The 22,910-nt window shown below is 39.7% G+C and overlaps 1 protein-coding gene across 1 annotated transcript; it reads right to left on the bottom strand.

Moving 5' to 3' along the window:
* Positions 1-20,822: 20,822 nt before the first annotated feature.
* LOC136247899 (uncharacterized) lies at positions 20,823-22,696 on the bottom strand. Its single transcript, XM_066039722.1, has 5 exons — positions 22,285-22,696; positions 22,132-22,217; positions 21,149-21,242; positions 21,017-21,096; positions 20,823-20,892 (listed from the first exon to the last, which is right to left on the bottom strand). Exons 1-5 carry the CDS (start codon positions 22,516-22,518, stop codon positions 20,823-20,825), a joined length of 564 nt encoding a protein of 187 aa, XP_065895794.1. The 5' UTR covers positions 22,519-22,696.
* Positions 22,697-22,910: the final 214 nt, after the last annotated feature.

The raw sequence follows: 22,910 nt of genomic DNA, 5'->3' as shown, positions 1-22,910 counted from the left end.
CTATTAATAACTGTTATTCTGATCTTTTATCTGTTGAATCTGGGGTACCCCAGGGCAGTATTCTCGGTCCACTTCTCTTTATCATGTTTATGAATGACCTACCTAATTCTATTACTGACAGTGAGGCTTTACTCTTTGCAGATGACACCAAATGTTTCAGGCACATTAAAACACCTCCTGGCGAACAACTGTTACAACGTGACATTGACAACCTTTTTAGCTGGAGTACATCCTCTAATTTACATTTTAACTCATCTAAAAGCTGCCATTTATCTTTTAACCGGAAGTTTCCTACATCATATGTGACCGGATTTGTGAAAAGGTACCTTTTTCACACACAAAATTCTACCCATTTTTTGGCCTTTGAAGCTGCATACGTTTTTGATCATAGCATATAATTGCCTGAAATTCTCCATGAGTGTAGCTACAGTATCTGGCTATAGTTTAATACTAAGAACAAGTTAATCAGTAGAAGGAGTCAAGTGTTACATCAGTTTATTTGCTGGTATGTAAAATGTGTGGAAAAGGTACCTTTTCGCAAATCCGGTCACATATACTATTAGTGGTAACATAATCATTACTAAACAATCACATAAAGATCTCGGAGTTACATTAAGTGATAATCTTGAACGGAAAACTCATCATGACATTATTTTAAGTAAAGCTTATAAGACATTGGGTCTTGTACGAAGAACCTTCAGTTCATCTATACCACCACTGACTAAAGTTAAGCTATACGTATCTCTAATCAGGTCTCAGCTCATGTACTGCTCCCCTATCTGGCGTCCATATTTAGTGAAAGACATCAGTAACCTAGAACATCTTCAGAGACGAGCCACAAAGTATATTTTGAACGATTACATTTCCGACTATAAAACTAGACTTCTCAAACTAGAGCTTCTCCCATTAATGTACACCTTTGAACTTTCAGACATCATATTTTTCATCAAATCTATCAAAACTCCAACCAGTAGTTTCAATATTCACCATTTGTGACTGGACTTTGGAAAAACGATCCAAATCGCACATTAGAAGTTCCGAGATAAACGGTTTTAAAGAATTGAAGCCAGCATAACTCTCCAAGGATAGTAAGCACGCGTATGAAATTTACACAAAAGATGCATCAATCTGTTACCTTTCAAGCCACTTCCAGTACTTGTAGCTGCTTGTACAGTTTCCCGCCAAATAAGATGCTCACAAAGGGGTGGAGGTTGGGGGGTGGCGGGGAGGGCAAAAGTTAGACCTCAAAATGGAGGCAGACCACGATTGGAGTCCAGACACGAGATTACAGGGCTGTGCTGGCTCCTTAGTGGCTGATATGTAGCAAAATCAACAGAGAACACATCTGGCCAACATTATAAGGCTGTCCACCAGTAAACCACTGACTCTTGCCAAGCCAGGTCCTTCACAAGGCCTGAAACCGCCATTTGAGCACTCCACACCACCCAGAAAAGACGTGTGTAAAAATCAGCCTCGTGTAGTTGGAGTAGTGCTGAGGGTCAAAACTTGTAGTACGATAGTGTAGCTATCCACTGGTGGTGTTAGTTTGATTTTGCCTGATGTGCGATTTGGATCGGTTCTGTAAAATCTGGTCACATTTCATTTCCTTCTCCACCAGTGCCAGATCAGGAGGCTTCAAATTACATCACAATCTCTCCACCACTAACAAGCAATGACACTTTTACTTTGTAAGGATCTGTCACTTATGGAATGCACTTCCATTAATTGACATTAATCTGTCTATTGACACTATCAGGAACAGAGTCAAGTCCCACTTCTGGAATCATTTCATTCATAACTTTGACCCCCTCAATCTCCATACACTGCACTACCACTGTCCCTGTAGTCGGTGTGTTACTGATCATTTCTCGATTAACTACACACTGTTTTAGACAATTTATCATGTGATCTTTTATTATTATTTTATAATTACTACTTTTGGCTGTAGGCACAAGCCTACAGACCTTTAGTACACCATGTGTATTGTCAATTCTTGTATCTGTGTGTGTACCTAAGCTCATGCTTGTATGTGTGTACTATAAAGCATTAATAAATAAATAATAGAACATTCAGTGTAAGCAAAAAAATGTTGGTTCTGTTATGGAATTCTTCCAAATCTGCCTGCGCCTATACATACAATGAAGTGCATTGGTCTGTTAAAAGGCTTGTTCATCTACTTGTTTAGTTATTACCGGTACTGGTATACTTAATTCAGGTACACAATCTCCATTGAAAATGCTCTCAGATTCCATCTCGAACATTCAAATTTCAAAATTTTCCAGTTTCAACATTATCATGCATGCAATTTTGAGAGGTTGCATCATATGCTTGGTTGTCTGTACCTACCCAAACCTTTCCATTAGAAAATGCTGCAGAGAGCCATATATCTAAAGGCAGTATATAAATATCTACAGGCAGAAATATGCATTTTATGTGGAAATGTCTCCAAATTGCAGTATTTAGCATCTATTTTTCAAAAATTTCGTGGGGGAGCATGTCGACACCCCTAGTTCCAGCATGCTGGGAGGCGTGCAAAGCACACCTCCACCCAAGAGATTACTACCTTGAGTTAGCCCCCCCTCCCTTTTATAATAAATCCTATATCCGCCCCTGTATGTACCTGAACTCTCTACAAGGTGCATGACTTCTTCTAGCTGGTCTCTCTATAGGGTGACCTGATCTCTCTGTAGGGTGACTTTTGTCTAGCTGAACTCTCTACAGGGTGATTTGTTGGTAGCTTAACTCTTTACAGGGTAATTTATTTACAGCTGAACTCTATGCATAGTGATTTGTCTGTAGCTGAACTCTCTACAGGATGGTTTCTTTGTAGCTGAACTCTCTACTAAGTGACTGTTCGCAGAGCTTGTGCAATTGTACAGAGTATAGTTGATTAAAGTCTTTAATAAATCACATGACAAATCATAATTACAAGGTGTAACATATATGTAGTTGATCACATGATTGTACTATAGGTTGCACGTGTATTCTTATTCATTCGATACTATTGTGCACATGTTACCGTGATTTTCAAGTTTCTTGCGAAAATCAAAGCATTAACGTGATCAAACACGTGATCCGTGCTTCGAACTAGCAAGGCTTACATAACTTGCAGCATACTAGCAATATACTTGAACGTGTACAATGATCGGCAACAGGTGCGAATGTTCACTTTAATTGCCTTGCAAGTTCGAGATATTTGAATTACAGATCACGTGTTTGATCACGTTTATGCTTTGATTTTCGCAAGAAACCTGAAAAACACGGTACATGGTGTCAGAAGATGGACAAGCTTTCACCGCCAGAAGCACTAAATATAGACGGGAACATTGCCAACAATTGGAGACGTTGGAAGCAACGCTTTGAGATATTTTCCTTGGCCAGTGGACTTAGCGGAAAGGACGCGAAGATCCAAGCTGCCACATTCCTTCACGTGGCAGGAACTGAAGCACTCGAGGTTTACAATACTTTTACTTGGGAGAGTGACGATGATAAAAGCAAAGTAGACAAAATAACAGAAGTTCGACGGATACTATAACCCCGCGTAAAAATGTCACCTGGGAAAGGCACAAATTTAACACGTGAAATCAATAAGTCGGAGAAAGTATTGACCAATACGTGACAGACTTAAATACGAAGGCACAGACGTGCGAATTTGCCAATCCAAAGGACAGCTTAATTCGTGACCGCGTCGTATGTGGAATTGTTTGTGACAGAACTCGCTTAAAGACAGTGAGTTAACCCTACAAAAGGCATTGGACATTTGTAGAGCAAACGAAGCAACAACAAGTCAACTCAAAACCCTGAGTTCATGTGCCACTAATAAAGAGTCAGTTGATCAAGAACTATTCACTGTTCAAAAACGACGTACAGCTGAGCCACGAAGAACCCAGTGTGACAAATGTGGTACTCAACACCAACGCCACCAAAATTGCCCAGCCTATGGCATGGAGTGCTACAACTGTGGGAGGAAGAATCATTTTTCCAAAGTTTGCAGAAGTCGCCCCCTTATAAAACAACACCGCAAAGTCCACAGTGTTGCACATGACGGACCTGACACTTCCGACGACCTCTTTATAGGCATGGTACAGTGTACAACCACTAAAACACTAGACTGGAAAGTATCCATTATAGTAAACCATCAAAGAACCTCCTTCAAAATTGACACAGGTGCACAGTGTAACGTTATTTCCAAAAGACGATACCACCAACTCAGCTCAATGCCACTACAACAATCACATGCAAGACTTGTTGCATTTGGTGGTGAACGTCTCAATGCGTGTGGCAGAGTCACCATGAAATGTGAGCACAAAAGAAACTTTTATGTTGTCGACTTTGAAGTTATTGACCAAGAAGTCCCAAACATTTTAGGTTTGGAGACATGTGTGAAAATGAACCTAGTGCAATGTCTGGATGCCATCAACAACAATGATACCGATTTCCTGGACTCTTACAGCGATGTGTTTGAAGGATTGGGTTGCATAAGTAACACTGACTATCACATCAAAGTAGACAAAACTTGCCAACCAGTTGTTCACATGCCTAGACGAGTTCCAGTCACTTTGCGGCCCAAGATCCAAGAGCAGAATTGAACCGAATGGAAGAGCTAGATGTAATTGAAAAAGTTGAAGAAGCCACAGACTGGGTAAATAGCATGGTCACTATTGTGAAACCTAATGGCAGCCTAAGAATTTGCATAGACCCACGTGACCTGAATAAAGCCATAAAGCGTGAACCTTACCCAATGAGCACAATCGAAGAAATTGTTACTAGAATTCCAAATGCCAAAGTTCTCAGTCCTAGATGCCAGCTCTGGATTTTGGCAAGTGAAGCTAGACCCATCCAGTGCCAAGTTGTGCACATTTAACACACCGTTTGGACGGTATATGTTTAAGCGCCTTCCCTTTGGACTATCATCATCCCAAGACATTTTTCAAAGGATCATGTCAGACATGTTTCGGGACATCGGCGGAGTAGAAGTTGTTGTTGACGACCTACTCATATGGGGAGAAACTGATGAACAGCATGACAAACGTTTGAAAACAGTTTTGGAAAGAGTGAGACAGCGAAACCTCAAGCTAAATAAGAGTAAATGCCAACTAAAACTGAATGAAATTAGCTACATCGGACATATTCTCAGCAAAGACGGCCTAAAGCCTGACCCGAAAAAAACCAGAGCTGTGATAGGCATGCCCTGCCCTGAAAGCAGAGAAGACCTACAAAGATTTCTAGGTATGTTAACCTACCTAGGTAAATTCATTCCAAATTTATCTCATGTAGCTTCACCGCTTCGAGCCCTTTTGGAGAAGGATGTAGAATGGCAGTGGCAAACCGAACAACAGAAGAGTTTCACATTGTTGAAAGAGTTGATAACCAAAGCTCCTGTCCTCAAATATTTTAATCCCAAAAGACCTATTAAATTATCTGTTGATGCCAGTTCAAAAGGCTTAGGAGCTGTTTTGTTACAAGATAATCACCCCATCGCCTATGCGTCTAAAGCTCTCACGACATGTCAACAAAACTATGCGCAAATTGAGAAGGAAATGCTCGCCATTGTATTTGGATGCAATAAATTTCATGACTACGTATATGGGATGTCCGTCATTGAGGTAGAGACAGATCACAAGACCTTGGAAGCAATCTTAAGAAAGCCATTTTACCAAGCTCCAGCCAGACTTCAAAAAAATGATTATGTCAATACAAAAGTACCCAATTAATCTAGTATACCGTCCTGGAAAGCAACTAGTAATTGCAGACACTTTGTCAAGGGCATATATGACAGAACCAACCGACAGTTGTACTTCCTTTGAATATGAGGTAAACGTACTCACTACAATACCTATTTCAGATGATAAACTACACCTATTGCAAACAGAGACTCGGTCCGACCCAATTTTACAACACTCGATGCAACTCTGTACAGATGGATGGCCAGATGACAGGTCAAAAGTGCCTGCCCAGTGTTTGCCATTTTGGATATTCCATGACCAAATATCTTTTAACGATGGAGTCCTTTTCAAAGGTGAAAAGATAATTATCCCAAAAGCAATGCAACCAGCAATGCTCAAATTAATTCACAGTTCCCATTTGGACATAGAAAAGTGCAAAAGACGAGCTAGAGATGTCTTGTACTGGCCAGGAATGTCATCACAAATTGAAAACATCTCATCTTACCCTATTTGTACCACATACCAAAGATGCAACTCAAAAGAACCTTTACTTCCGCACAGTGTACCAGACTGCCCATGGGCAAAAGTCGGTGCTGACATTTTCAAGCTACAAAAGAAGCAATTTCTTGTTTTGGTAGACTACTACTCTGGATATGTTGAAGTAGACCAACTTACTAGCATGACAGCCAATCAAGTAATAGCAATCTGTAAGTCACAGTTTTCCAGACATGGAATACCTGATGTCCTGATTACAGATAATGGACCACAATTCTCCAGTTATACATTTCGATGCTTTTCCCAACAATATCAGTTTAATCATCACACCTCCAGCCCATATCACCCCCAGTCGAATGGAATGGCTGAGAAGGCTGGGCAAATTGTCAAAAGACTAATGAAGAAAGCCGTACATGACGGAAAAGATTTACAATTAGCATTATTGGAGTACCGAAACATTCCTTGGTCTGGCACCATTGGTTCACCTGTCCAACGCCTAATGGGAAGGCGGACGAAAACATTTGTACCCACTGCAGGCACCTTATTACAGCCTAGAACAATTAATCCAACTGCAGTGCAGAAAGAACTTATCCAACGTCGACAAAAGCAAAAATTTTACTATGATCAACATGCAAAGCCACTGAAACATCTCAAAACTGGTGATTCAATACTTGAGTCAGCAAAAGATGGCAAATGGAAACCAGCCAAGGTCACTGGAATCAATGAAAATGGCCCTCGCTCTTACAATATAATAACACCGCAGGGACAACATTACCGAAGGAACAGAAAAGATTTGAGAAAATTGGCATCCCCTGTTAATATCAACACAAGTGTTGATGACTTCTTAGATGACCAAGAATATGAATGTGATACAAGTGAACCAGTGGTCGAAACCCCTAGAACATATGAACTCCACCCACCTGCCACACTGGCTACAGAACCAACACTATTACGCTCACAAAGAACCATTAAGACTCCAGTGCGATACGCTGACCAATTTCCATAACTGGACCTCTATGCACACATTGCACAATTTATCACTTTGTTTGATTTCAGCACTGTAATTATTATTTAGCAATTGTACCGATAACCACACTCCTTTTTGTAACAAGGAAGATGTAACATATAATATGTAGTTGATCACATGATTGTACTATAGGTTGCACGTGTATTCTTATTCATTCGATACTATCGTGCACATGTTACACAAGGCAGCAACTTATAACTCAAGAACTACTTATATACTCTAGTTTACAATACTAGAATATTCTACAAGTTAATAGTAAGTTCCACGCTAGCTAATACATGGTATCCCTAGTGCATTCTAGAACATAAAGTTCAGATCAGGTCAAAGTTCAGGTCAGGTCAACCACTTGATTAATTACTTGCTTTTACACTCCCACATAATTCATCAGGTGGTTGAGGCTTGAGTTCCTCTAGACCCATCTTTACTCGGAGCATTTCAAATCTTCCTTTTGGTAGAGTCTTTGTCAGAAGATCTGCAATCATGGTTTCAGTAGGACAATACTGAAGTTCCATTAAGTCTTCACAACCATGCTTGACCTTAAAAACCCACTTACTTCCAATGGGCTTTCTACCACTTGGTAGCTCCACAAGGTCCCATGTGTGGTTGTCCATAAGTGACTTGAACTCTGAGTCTGCAGCTTCCTTCCACTCCTCTGAAAATTCACCTTCCAATGTATCTTTAATGCTTTGAGGTTCTGTGACTTGACACACGTTTAATGCCAAATGATGAGTGCTTGTAGCTGCATACTCATCTATTCCATACCTGACAGGAGGTTGTCGTGAATGCTCAGAGCGTCTCAATTCTTGAGGTTGGGTCTGCTGACTCTGTTCTGTCAATGACTCAATCTCCACTTCAGATTGCTCCTTACATGGATTTTGTCTTACTTCATGACCAAAATCCTCCTCATTGAAAACAACATCTCTGTGAATGTACACTTGCAATGTTTTCTCATCGAGCAATCTGTAGCCTTTTGACTGGATGCTGTACCCAACGAATCTGAGTTTCACAGCTTTCTTGTCCAGTTTCTATGTCTGTGTATCAGGTATGTGAGCAAACGCTGTGTATCCAAATACCTTCAAGTGTCCAATATTTGGCTTTTCCCCACTCCACACTTGTAAAGGAGTCTTATATCCCTTGATGGACGAAGTGCTGGTACGATTTCTTATATAAGCAGCTACATCCACAGCTTCAGTCCAATATTTGTCAGGCAATCCCGCATGAGCCATTTCCATGAGAGTCCTATTCATTCTCTCTGCCACTCCATTCTGTTCAGGAGAATGTGGCACTGTCAACTGGCCTTTTGACTTCAAGTAGGCTCTAAATTCTTTAGACAAATACTCTCCTCCATTGTCACTCCTCAATGTTCCAATATTCAGACCACAATCATTGTAAACACGGGCTTCAAATTCCTTGAATTTCTCTGGTACTTCAGATTTGCTTTTCAGAAAATAGACTGCACAACATTGTGAAAAATCATCAATAAAAAGTAACAAAATACTTGTTTCCACCAATTGAATCTGTAGGCATTGGTCCAAAAACATCACTGTGAATTAACTGGAGTTTTCTCTTAGATTGAATTTCTCCCACTGATTTGAATGGCTTCCGTTTCATTTTTCCAGCAACACATCCTTCACAGAATGACACCTTGGCATGTTTTGGTAGCCTAATACCAGTTACTAACTTTTTGTAGGCCATGTTCTTGATACATCGTTCGCTTACCTGTCCTAATCTAAAGTGCCAAATATCTGCTTCACCAGCTACACTGAAGCCTGCTCAGAGGTAATGGTTTCGCAATCAAGTTGATACAGTTTTTCAACTAGTGTACCCATTCCATTGAGTTTGCCGTCACTATCTCTAATCCAGCAGCAAGAATTCCCAAACTGGATAAAATAAGCAGCAGCCCTCACAGAAAATAGATTACGAGTCAGTTGTGGTACATACAGGACTTTGTACATGATGGATTTCTTAGTGTAACTCACTTTTGAATTGCATTTTTAGGTGCACTTCTCCAGCTCCAAGTGCATCTAAGGTACATCCATCTTCCAAGCCAACCTTTTCTGGAATCTCAAACTCCTTGTAATTTACTAACAGTTGTTTATTCCAGGTCATATGGCTTGAAGCACCTGAATCCACTAACCATGTGTGATTTTGAGGGAAATCCTTTGATGCTGCATATGCACTATTACTGTCAGCACTTGATTTCTCACCAGCGGTCTTTGCTTTGTGTGATGTGCCCTTCCTGGCCTTTGGACAGTCTCTTCGAAAGTGACCTGACTGACCACATCCAAAACATATATGTGACTGAATTTTGGAAAATCACCCATATGGGCGCAAGTGAAATAATTAGAATTTTCAAGTTTGGTGGGTTGCTAATAAGAGCAGTGCACAGTTTTGAAAATATTTCAAGAATTTTCTTGTAATTAAAGGTATTGAGAAAGGCTTAAAACCATCAGCAAGTAGATTTGCATTATGAAGTTCGTGATTTGTTTCTTTAAATATTTTTGGTGTCAAATGCGCCCATATGGGTGATTTTCCAAAATTCGGTCACATATGTGGCTTACGAGGTTTTGACCTTCTCTTGGAATCTCCCACTAGAGCTGCATCCCCTCTCTGAATATCAGGATTACTTGAAATATCTTGCCCATTCATTTTTTGCTCCTCGCGAACCAGAGCTTGCTGCACATAGTTGAGTGGTATGTTATCACCTCTAGCTTCTAGGGCAGTTACAAGTCTAGAATAACTCTTAGGGAGACTTCCCAGTAAGGTTACTACTTGATCCTCTTCAGCAATAGGAGCACCAATAGCTGCCAAACGATCTGTCAACTCCTTCATGTGTTTAAGATGCATCTCAATTGAAGTTCCTTCTCTCATTTCCATCCGGAAATACTGTTTCTTGAGAAAGAGCTTATTTGCTAGAGTATCACATTCAAAGTGATTCTTTAATGCATCCCATGCTTCTTTTGGCTTATCACAAGACGTCACCAAGTACAACTGCGGAGAACCTATTGCCAGGACAATTGTAGAAAATGCCTTCAGTGACTTCTGCTGAAACTCGGCTTGAGCCTGTGCATTTGCATCCTCTGCCAATACTTCTGTTCCATCTACCAACCCCCAGAGTCCTTTAGCGAGGAGTGAGTGTTTCATCTGAAACTTCCAGGTAGTCCAGTTGGATCCATCCAACTTATCAATTACCCACTTATTGTCTGAGGTCACAGCCATTGTTAAACTCAAGAACACTACAGTTACCAGACTTTATACAACCAATCAACTCTCCACTCTGTGATTAATACTCCAGGTAATCTGGGCCCATAACCTGTTCGCAGAGCTTGCACAATTGTACAGAGTATAGTTGATTAAAGTCTTTAATAAATCACATGACAAATCACAATTACAAGGCAGCAACTTATAACCCAATAACTTGAACTACAAGAACTACTTATATACTCTAGCTTACAACACTAGAATATTCTACAAGTTTCCACACTAGCTAATACATGGTATCCCTAGTGCATTCTAAAACATAAAGTTCAGATCAGGTCAAAGTTCATGTCAGGTCAACCACTTGATTAATTACTTGCTATAACAGTGACTTGCAAAATCTCTTGTTTCAAACTGATCTCACTGTAGGGTAACTTGTTTGTAGCTGAACTCTCTACAGGATAGTTTCTTTGTAGCTGAACTCTCTACAGAGCGATATTTTTTTTGTAGCTGAATTTTATATAGGGTGATTTGTTTGTACCTGAACTTCCTACAGGGTGCTTTATTTACAGCTGAACACTCTGCAGGGTGATTTGTTTGTAGTTGATCTCTCTACAGGGTTTTTTTGCAGCTGAGATCTCTACAGGGTGACTTCTTCTAGCTGAGCTCTCTCTTGTTTCTAGCTGATCTCTCTACAGAGTAACTTTTTTGTATAGCTGAACTCTTTACAGGGTGGTTTTTTGGTTGCTGAACTCTACACGGTGACTTGTTTGTAGCAAACCTCACTACTGAGTGACTTGTTTGTAGCTGAATTCTCTTCAGAGTGACTTACTTGTAGCTGAACATTGTATAAACTATAAAATGACTTGTCTGTAGCTGAACTCTCTACAGGGTTACTTGTTTGCAGCTGATCTCTATAGGGTAACTTGTTTGTATAGATGAACTCTCTACAGGGTAGTTTCTTTGCAGCTGAACTTTCTCCACAGTGACTTGTTTATAGCTGAATTCTCTAGAGAGTGTAGCTGAACTCTCTACGGGGTGCATGACTTGTTTATAGCTGAACTCTCTTCAGTGTGGCTTGTAATGCATGTTCTGAATCACTACAGCGATATATTTGTAGCTGAACTCTCTATAGGGTGACTTGCTTCTTGCTGAACTGTCTATTAGATTAACTGTTTGCAGCTGAACTCCCTACAGAATAACTTGCAATGTAATAGAATTCTATAATGGAGTAAATAAACTAGCCGAATGCTCTATTAGGGTGACTGTTCTATTAGAGTATCTCGATCTCGCATTTGCTACGTGGAGTTGGCTTTCGAATCATAACTCATTGATTTGTAATCCGATTCTTCTATACTACTGCAAGGACTTTCCACTGATTGCTCTAAGCAGTTTGCCTAGTAGGCGTAAAATCTAATACTTTTTATTCATAAAAATCGATCGCGTAACTGTGACACAGGTTGGGTTTTTTTGTCATATCTCCATGGTCTTTTATCTCAATTCCTTTCAAACCACCAAAAGGCACTCCTACGATGGTTACTCCATCTATATAGCAATTTTCAACCCATTCCATGAAGCGGTTTACCCTGTAGGCGTGACAACAAATCGATCTTGTTTTACGCGAATAATCGTTAATATTCCACGCAATTTTAGTGAGTTCTTCCAAGCAAAACGGTTAAAACAGAACTATAAATAAAGCGCCTGCAAAATTAATTATCTGGTAACCCGTAACCTTAAATTAGTCACAAAAGACATCAAGCGTTGTAAAATTAGTGCTACCATAGATCCTTTACACCCCCTACCCAGGTTACACCGGTTCCGGAAACCAGTCAGCATTTTAAAATCGAAAAATTAATTTTAAAAGTAAGCAAATTTAAGCCTAAAATAGCAACTTCTAGTAATAGAACTACGTTAATTGCTTCTCTGCAGCACAAAATAGCTTCCCAGGAGCCTAAACGTGTTAAACGCCTCTAAAATACCGTGTCCACAAGATCTGATTTTGCGGTCGCACGAGACCAAGGACAAGCCACTAATGTATTGTATGTATCATTTTATTACTAATGATGTTTCTCTCTCTTTTATCAATTAATCTATTATTACTTCTGTGTCTCTTCGATATGATATCTATTGACTTATGCACCTATCAATGTATTGCCACACTGCCCCCCCGTCGGGTATATATGGGGCTATAGTGGGGATTTGAAACAGCCGAATGTCAAATGCCCCATAGTAGGGCAAACCTATCGTGTCACTGACATCCCCACCGTTGGCCCCAGTTGCAACGCGGGATGTACTCGGGATTTGACATAGCGAAGAAAGTTACAACAAAAAATATTTGGGCGCTTAATGAACGATCGTCAAATGCCGCAGTAGTTTAGTGTCAATTCCCCTTGTAAAGCCCCACTTACGCCCGAGGGGGGAGGGGGGGGGGGTGGAATACATTGATAGGTGCATTAACCGTCTAAGTGCTCTAAATCTACCTTCACTATCTTAGGCCACTCCAAATAAATTCTCTGTTTCCCGTCCACCACCCGCATCTGGTTACTGCCAGGTCTAAATATTCCATTATTCCGTATTCTTCCATTATTTTCCGGTTATTTTTGCATACTGATAGGCTCAGTAAAGCCATCTTGAAACAGCGTCAGCTCACGTTTCAACAGTGCTATCAAGTCAGCACAAACTTCACGTTTATGTTGTTTTTGCAACTTACAAAGGAAGGAACAAGCTTAAGCATGCTTTTATGCAGCCTTTTTGGCTGTGCCAGGCAAATAATGGCTTGAAAAGCTAGCCAATCTTATAATGAAATAATGAAAATGAACCGCCCGCCCGCATGCAAATATGCCTGAACCCAGGACGGGAAACAGAGAATTTATTTGGAGTGGCCTTACCGAAGACATCGTGCAGATATGTTAATGGTGTGAATATTTTACATGGCAATGTCAGCTTACAGTCTGAAATGTTTTTTGACCAACAATTGTCTAGCGTAACAAGATGACGCAAACTCAAATTGTTCAAGCCACATGCACAAAGATCTGTTCGAAGTAATTTCTTCTCTATAAGATCAATAAATGCTTGGAATACCGGTAGTCTACCTAACGAAGTAGTGTCAACTAACTCTGTAAATAGCTTTAAGATTTTATTTGATAATATTATATCTAATGGTTATTTTCTTTTTTGTACATGAGCAGGACTCACAGGCTTATGTACGGTGGCCGGTTCCGGGAGTTTCTCACTTATTTCCAAGAAATTTCTCAGTTATTTCTCACTTCTTGGTTATTTTCTCACTTATTTCTCAAATATTTCCCATTTCTCACTTATTTTCCCGATTATTTCTCACTTCTCAGTTGTTTTCCCAGTTATTTCTCAGTTACATTTCCCATTTCTCAGTTACCTTCTCAGTTATTTCTCAGCTACCTTCTCAATCGATCACGTGGTTTTGGCGCTTATTGGCGGGAGAAATTAAATCCTCGTGTCACGATGGATGAAATAAAATTTCTTTATGAATGTGTGAAAGCAGGAAAACTTTCCAATGCAGAAGCCAAAGAGTTTCTATCTTCTGGTGGGTCATCTGAGAGTCGAGAACGAGGTCAACAACTGAAAGTCGCAACGGGGGCTGCAACGGTTCCAGCGGTTCGAAATGAAGCAGATAGCTACAGGTACGTATATAACTACTCTGAAGACAATTGGTGATTAGTTGTTCCTTGTACAGCAGTAGGAGTATTAAGCAAGAAAGCTGAGTTGATAGCGAAATACAAAGCGATTCAAAAAGCAAACCGACAAGACAGTTTGAGTTCTGGTAAAAAGGTTGGCGGTAAGATTAAGTCCACCGCTCGTAGCCCTGTCTTGATGAAGGTAAGTGTTGAATGTATCAAATGAGCTTAGATATGGATTCTGGTCTATATGTATACATAATGGTATGTTTGCACTTGTGAATTGTCCATGCTGCGTGCATGATTGTTTTAATTTCATGCTGCAATTTTCCTGGACAATGCCCAGCTCCCAAAATAGAATGAACTTTCAACACTTTTACCACCCAATTTTGTACCTCTGCCACTCATTGGCCTGCCCTTGAGCTGATTGTTTCAAGACCCAGTCCTGAAATTCATTTCACTTTAATGATCATAATTATAACTGAGGCATAATGGGGTGTACATCCACTCACTGCATGGTGTATTTATTCTTTTAGATTTCTATGGGGGTATGAAATTTAATGACCTCAAGCAATGTGGGACACGATGCAAGGAATTGGGTCCAATGGTTGCTATTTCACTACGCCCTGCAGCTACATATGGAGAGATAGTGGGAATGGCAAAGCAACAATTCTTTGCAGAGTCAAATGCCAGTACTGATGAGGAGAGATATGAATACTTTTTGGCAGACCCACAAGGTAGTAAACTTATGAACTCAATTGCTGGAAAACCGTTGAGTTTAGCACAGTACATCCATGTCCATGGATACTACCCATCAAAAACTAAAATTTACTGTGTTCAGGTATGTGCACATGGTAAACTACGTATGCACTTTAGTATGGTAGCATGCACACCTTTTAGTGTGACAAAGGTCAAGAAGAATATGTAATGAAAGAAGATTCCAATGCAGAAAAGTTTACACACATAGGCAGCAACAAAGACTCCATGAATCATTCATCAGCAGACATATGTGATAAGCAGCCATTAGTCATAGAAGTCAGTGAAGGCGCTCCAGGAAGCTTAGAAGTGACAAAGAAAAACAAAGGTATATCCCTGCTAAACGCGGCTGTAATTTTGTGAATGTTAGTATATTGTAGCTATAGTTTGCTGTTTGACTGGATACTGTTAGGCCATCATTATTTCATTCTTTGTTTACTGTCACTGCCCAGGGGCGGATCCAGGGGGGGGGGGGGGGCACAGGGGCACGTGCCCCCCCTCCCTTAAAAATATGTATATAAGATCGAGATACTCTAATAGAGCAGTCAATCACCAATCACTCTAATAAAGCAGTCACAGTGTTCATGGGGAAGTGTAGCTTACTTAGGAAGCTATAAATAGGATTTTATTTTACATAACATACGTGATATAATATATTTGGTAAAGGATAACTAGCTATTATTGTTGTGACCTTTTTTTTTTTTTTTTTTGCTCTTCAACTTTTTTTCAGCAAGGTGCCCCCCCTCTTTCCAGACTCTGGATCCGCCCCTGCTGCCCACATCTGATTATAGATAGTCACACCAAATTTTATAATTATTATTAATGTTGATCACGTGGATGCACTATTATGTTAAAGAGTCAATTGCTTAAGGAAGATACATTATGTATGACTCAATTGTCAAGGTAAATGCACTAGCTATATGTACATAAACATGTACTAGTTGAGTGGTTGGTGTTTCTCCACTCTTGTTAAACAGGCTGCATACCTTGAAGTCTAGTAATGCAGTCACACACTAAAATAGCTAGAACAATCTAGTGTGCAACTAATTATTTCCCATTAACATCAGTTTGTGCTGCACTATAGGTGACAGGAACAAGCAATGTATTAATAATGGTCTTATCACATCTCTGCATACGTGATATCACACTCAGCAATTGAGTATCATAATCCTGGGGTCATCACACAATGGGGGACATGTGAAATGGCGTTTTAAAATTAACTGGCATTGACAACCAGCATGGGTTAGAACACTGTACTTGTGCATTTAAGTACGAGTTGGTAGGTATGCAGTTGCTCTCACAGTAGGATGTTATCAGGCTTGTTATAATAGATAGGGTCCGCAACACGAAAAATCGATATCCTCCAATCAACTACCTAACTATTGTCATGTGTTAGGCTAAGTGTAACTTGAATAACACCAGCGTGGCAGCCAAGTTTGTCACTTTCTTCTGGTAGAAAACAATACAAATGTCTTAAAATCATGTGATTTTTCGTTGCAGCAGTTCGTAGGGTTCTTCGTATGCCACGATATTCACTCTCAACATTGTTCAAGTAGTCTATCATCAACTCAAAGTATTGGTGGTTTGATTTTATTGGTCAGTTTCTGGTGGCAGCACAATCTGTGCAGCTTTTTGGCGACAGACAAAATGTTTCTTTCTCTGGAGCACAGGACAAGCAGAGCAGCAACTGCGCTGTGGGTCAGCAATGACCAGTACTAGGTAAAGTACTTGCATGCGGAGTATGGTTATAATTGAAGCTTGTTAGCCATCTGGCTGAGCAATCTATATGCTGAAATTCAGCCAAAATGATGCGGTTTTTGCAAACAAATACCAGAATGGTTGATACATCAGTGAGACAGTCTCCAACAGCAAGGATACGAAGTTTATAAACACCTAACAATACGGCTATCTCGCCCAGTAAACGCATAGAGCAATCCAATGTATGAAATAGGCACTCACGTGATCGATATTCAAATCTCGGAAAATACAACCATAATATATTCCAATGACCTTAAAATCACTTGGAATCAAGTGACAATCAGTTTGGCGAATGCGTGCATTAGGTTCAGCATCTCGATTAGCCCAGCAGTCTAATACCCTCCCTATGATGCCATCACAGCCTAAATCGCACCTGCACTGGCCCAGACCAGGCCTGAGTGAACAATTAACACAAATATTTACAAAAGGAGCACACTACATGGTTTCTATTCAGAGATGAAAGCGATTTCATGGGTATTTCCTCGATTTGAATTTTGATCACGTGAGTGCTTATTTCATGCATTGGATTGCTCTATGCGTTTACTGGGCGAGATAGCCGTATTGTTAGGTGTTTATAAGCTTCGTATCCTTGCTGTTGGAGACTGTCTCACTGATGTATCAACCATTCTGGTGTTTGTTTGCAAAAATCGCGTCATTATGGCTGAATTTCAGCATATAGATTGCTCAGCCAGATGGCTAACAAGCTTCAATTATAACCATACTCCGCATGCAAGTACTTTACCTAGTACTGGTCATTGCTGACCCACGGCGCAGTTGCTGCTCTGCTTGTCCTGTGCTCCAGAGAAAGAAACATTTTGTCTGTCGCCAAAAAGCTGCACAGATTGTGCTGCCACCAGAAACTGACCAATAAAATCAAACCACTGATACTTTGAGTTGATGATAGACTACTTGAACAATGTTGAGAGTGAATATCGTGGCATACGAAGAACCCTACGAACTGTTGCAACGAAAAATCACGTGATTTTAAGACATTTGTATTGTTCTCTACCAGAAGAATGTGACAAACTTGGCTGCCACGCTGGTGTTATTCAAGTTACACTTAGCCTAACACATGACAATAGTTAGGTAGTTGATTGGGGGATATCGATTTTTCGCATTGCGGACCCTATAATAGACTATCTGTTTGGCAATACTAAACTTACAGGTATGAGGAGAACATGGAAACCTCTTGTGAAAACTGACCAGTACAACTGTTGCATGTAATCATTGATGCACATGCTAATATCACTGTGACAGTCAATCATGTTCTTGCACACAGATCCGTTCTTGTTGTCTGGCACTCAAATCTCACTTGGGAGAAAATTAGGAGAGGGTGGGTTTGGGATGGTGTATTTGTCACATCTAAATGGAACTGAAGTTGCTGTCAAGCAACTTAAACTAGACTAAAGGGTAGGGCTGGGCGGTTTCTCGCTATTATAGTAATACCGCGGTATTGCAATTAAACGATATCTGTATCGCGTAGATTTCGGTGAAACGATAATATCACGATATCGATATTATTACGATTTTTAGTGTTTGTGACAGCTTATTAAGCCCTTAAGGTTGTTATAATGCACCTCAAATAATCACGTGATACTACTGCAAAAAAGGACCTAGTACTAGCTAGTCAATTTTTTTTTACAAAGATCGAGATACTCTAATAGAACAGTCAGCTAGGATCGAGATACCCTAATAAAGCAGTCAGCTACTCTAATATAGCAGTCATCTTTAATAACCGCGATAAATAGTAATATCGTGATATATTTCTGCACGATATATCGTGAAACGAAACTCCAATACCGCCCAGTCCTACTAAAGGGCAGATGGGGACCATATGGACGAAGAAAAAGCATTAAGGTAATATTAACTTGAGCTTTATGTGATCAAGATGTTATGCTATGTCAAATAGTGCTCTTCGCCTTCCAAACATCGTAGTCTTCATGGGTTACACGCGTGATGACAACAGCATTCAAATTGTGACCAACTATGTTCGTGGGAGTGACTTGTACAAGCTACTGTTCACTGAAGTATGCTAGCTAGTTAACACAATGACTTGTGTATGATTCTGCATGCAGAAAAAGCAGCTAACTGTGAGTAACAGGAACTTCATAGCTGAGCAGATTACCCAAGCCTTGACATATATGCATACTTTGAGCCTTCCAATGATTCACCGGGATATAAAACCATCAAATGTACTGGTTAGAATTGCACGATATCATTTATGTACTAGCTGTTATCATATGTTACAGGTAGAAGAAAGTACACTTCATGTGTACTTAAGGCCCCTATTCGGTGATTATTAGTTTCTCATCCAGCCTTTCTAATTATTATGATGTGGGCGGGAGGGTATTACCATTATGCCATTATTTTATAATATTAACACACTGATGTACAGACCTTGTCCAAATTGTCTTTCTTTCTTACTACAAATTTTCCTTTACCAGCTGATTCTACTTTTCGTGATCGCCAACTGTTTTTTGACAGTCAACTGAAAGCCTGCTTTGATGAAGTCGATAGAGCACGATTGCAACTGGCACTGCAGCAATTTGCTAAGGAAAACAACAGTTCTCCTGGTGATATATAGCACATTGTAGCGTTCATCAACAAAAATTATAACAATTTGGTATCACGTGTTCTTCTGAGTATGCGCAGAGTAAATAATGGCTTACCATGCGGTAGCTTAAGAAGGATGCGGGCGGTGGATGAGAAACTAATAATCACCAAATAGGGGCCTAACTGATATGGGTATGGCAAAGGTTAAGTTTAGTTGTTCAACACTCACAGAAGCTCGTTGTGTGGGAACCCCATACTATGCAGCCCCTGAAACCTTCGACGGAGTAGTTGGAAAAGCTTCAGATATATGGTCGTTAGGCATCGTATTAATAGAATTGTATGGCCAGCAACATGCTTGGAGAAATGTCAAGACCAACAACCAGCTAATGATGCAATTATTAACAAAGAAGTTACCAACATACAGCCATTTAGATCAACATGTACAACAAATATGTGAATCCTGCTTAAAATATGAGCCTAAGCAACGCTCATCTGGGGCTGAAATCTTGCAGTTAATCAGGACATCAAACTAACTTGCCTACTGTTATTACTGTATTTGTGATTATTCAAAGAGATCAACTTTCAATTCAAAGTATTGCTGACTTTAAATGTCTATATAATGCCAGTCCCTCGTCAGCATTAGTAGGACTATTAATTCCAGCTTCGGCATTGAGTAGCTCAGCTAATTCCTTACACTCAGGTGAAGTAGGCTCCGGTTTCAAGCAGATGTATTCTTCAGCAACTTCAATGTCATCATTGTCAATAGGGTGCTTGTATGACTGACAATCTAAAACAGATATAATACAAAACATGATCATTAAAATATATTTGTCACTGAACTGTTTGATGTGGAAGAAAATACAGAACATCTGGAACTCCCCCTGGGTTCTGTGCACTCTGCCTTATTGTATGTACGTTCCACTCATTTGCTATTATGATTAACTCTTGTTGAATCAGTGACATGAAAGAAAAACGTAAACAGTCCCTATTAAAAGTAGATTTTAAATAAATTCAATCAGTTTAACGAACATTTGAATATCACAAGAGTCATCCAATTTGCCATTAGTCCTTAATTCCTATTACATTTTATAGATTAATTATTTAATTAGTTGTGTGCGTGTACCTTGAAAAATCCATCCACCAACCAGCACCATTTTTTCGTAGCTGCCCCCACCATGCTTCAATTCACTAAAATGACAGAAAAATGAAATAACCCATGTTCATTACAAATGGTCACTCAAGTATGTTTACCTCAGTAACTTCCTTTTGGGGATCATTAGCTATACACGTACATGTTCAATGCAAAAATGATAGCTGGTACGTAGCCAAAATGTGTGTAAAAGAACACTATTTTTCAGGGAAGACAGAATCAGCCTAATCAGGCTACTTTTCAGATGTGTCCTGATTACATACAATTTTAATAGTTGGGTGGATGAATCATCAACATCATCACCTGGGGTGAATCATCATTAATTCAAAGGGGAAAACTTTTGAAGAATATTAGTTTGCCCAACACCACCAGCAATCCCCTTGTTTATACCTTAATTAATTCAGGTTCTATTGTACAACTAACCTGGTTTGATGTAGACTTTCCATACATGAAACTCTTTTCACCTCTAAACTGATCATCACAGGACTCTCGTAGAAAAGGCTGAAGAAATGCAACATTGCAATTTTCTGTCCCTCTATCTGATCTGACAATAGTCGGACAGCCTGTACTCATGTTAAATACTTACAAGTAGCTAATGACTCATACATTTTAATGTTCTGACACACTCCAAATAATACCCTGCAATAATATAGGGATCATTATTAGATGGACTAACATGAAGCCATAAGATTCGACGAGAGTAGCTGCATAAGAATTGTTTTAACGTAATTTTACATACTTCACAATCACATGTACAACTTACCCGTCAATACACCCATGAATGGCAAATCCAAACGGTTTTAGCTTATCATACCCATCCGTGTGCCATATAAAATCTGGTCCCTTAACTATTGTGCATATTACGTTACATAGTTACGTATTTAAATTCACTTACCTTGCTGTGGTACTCTCTTCTTTTCAATTTATGCTTTTTTCTTTCTAAAGCCCCATCTGGATCATTAACTGCTGACAGCATCATGACAGTGTCTCTAAAACATGTAATAGTAAAATTTATGGAGTACTATATGGGACAAAGAATCTGTCGAGGAATCATCTAATATTTTTGAACAAAGCCTTATGGTTTTGAAAACAGAGCAAAAACAATTATTGGGTGTGGAGTCCAAATATATCAATATTTTTGGACTGGGGGAACTAAAATAGGGACCTAATTTTTTCATGACAGGTCCATGTAAATACCCATGTGAGAATTGAAATTTTTGTCACTGACAAATCAATTCAAAGCTCAACACTCTATCAGATTTCAATGTCAGACTTACATGTAGTCAGGGATACTGGTCTACTTCTACTTGCTGCTTTTTCCTGTCCCACTGATCTGTACAACCTCAATGGCACTCTGACTACAATGCAGCCTTGTGGTGTTGGACTACACTGATGGGTTAAAACAATGAAACAATTGCAGTGGAAGCTGTCTATAGCGGTCACCACAATTTCTAGGGAGGTGGCTGTTTTATACAGGTGGATAAGTGCACTAACTACTCAATTGGGGAATTGTAGGGTGGGCTTTGTAGAGAGGTGGCCGTTAAGGCAGGTTCCACTGCATTCGCATTCATCCTCACATGCATGAATGTAACAAGAGGGCGGCACTCCAATATACACCATTCTCCAATCTCATCCTCAGACAAAGCGGTCAAATCAGCCTTCTTGTCTAAATTCCAGTATATTTTGTGAATATACATTCACATTAAAGTATACACTGAAAAATAGTCTTTTGTCCTTTGACAAACCGAAGACATTTCTCACTTTGATCGAGGACAATTATCAGAGTAGTTGGAGTGCCACCTCCGTGGTATAAACATAGATATAGGCACTTGGAGTTAGTATATCTATGATGTAAGACTTTGCCCAGGTAATACGAACCTTCCCACCCTTAGTTTATGCTTCTGAAGTAAACGCTGATGCAACACTCTATAGCCAAGGTCCCTTCCTGATTCATTTCGTTCCTCCTGTATATAACATTAGTTATAACATTAGTTATAACATTACTGTGACATGTCACAGTAGCCAGCTAACCTCGACTGCTGCTTGTACTTCTTCTAAGGAAGACTGAACTTCCTCTCCCCGCTGCTTCAAAGCAAGCTTCTTGAGTCTCCACCTTAACTGGTCGTCTGTTAACTCAATCCCATGCTTGGCTGCTAGAAAGCTTCTTATATTTTGGTATGTATATCCTTTCTTAAAATAAAACTGTATCAATTCATCTTCATTCAAGGCGGAACGATGAAGAGCTGCACAGTCCGCAACAGCCATGCAGGCGGAGGTTGCCAGCGTATAGTCTCGTCTGGTACTGTAGCTGGTAGCTGCTAAACACCACTGAAAAGCCAACTGAGAAATAAGAAATAACTGAGAAGGTAACTGAGAAATGGGAAATGTAACTGAGAAATAACTGGGAAAACAACTGAGAAGTGAGAAATAATCGGGAAAATAAGTGAGAAATGGGAAACATTTGAAAAATAAGTGAGAAAATAACCGAGAAGTGAGAAATAACTAAGAAATAACTGAGAAATTTCTCGGAAATAACTGAGAAACAAGTGAGAAACTCCCGGAACCGGCCACCGTACTTATGCCTTTTTTTTTCCTGTAATCATATCATATCATATCATCATGACTGTGAAACAATTTATTAGGACGATATTATTCAT

Source organism: Dysidea avara, chromosome 1 (genome assembly GCF_963678975.1).
Source record: "Dysidea avara chromosome 1, odDysAvar1.4, whole genome shotgun sequence".
NCBI classification, from domain to species: Eukaryota; Metazoa; Porifera; class Demospongiae; order Dictyoceratida; family Dysideidae; genus Dysidea; species Dysidea avara.
This window is presented reverse-complemented; position numbering and strand designations above follow the sequence as displayed.

Bases quoted from the DNA above. Each gene is read 5' to 3' on its own strand.
- LOC136247899 (XM_066039722.1), bottom strand. From the start codon at position 22,518: ATGGCTGTTGCGGACTGTGCAGCTCTTCATCGTTCCGCCTTGAATGAA. The intron at 22,218-22,284 runs GTTAGCTGGCTA...TGTTATATACAG, and splicing joins AAGTACAAGCAGCAGTCGAG to GAGGAACGAAATGAATCAGG. The intron at 21,097-21,148 runs GTAAGTGAATTT...ACAATAGTTAAG, and splicing joins GAAGAGAGTACCACAGCAAG to GGACCAGATTTTATATGGCA.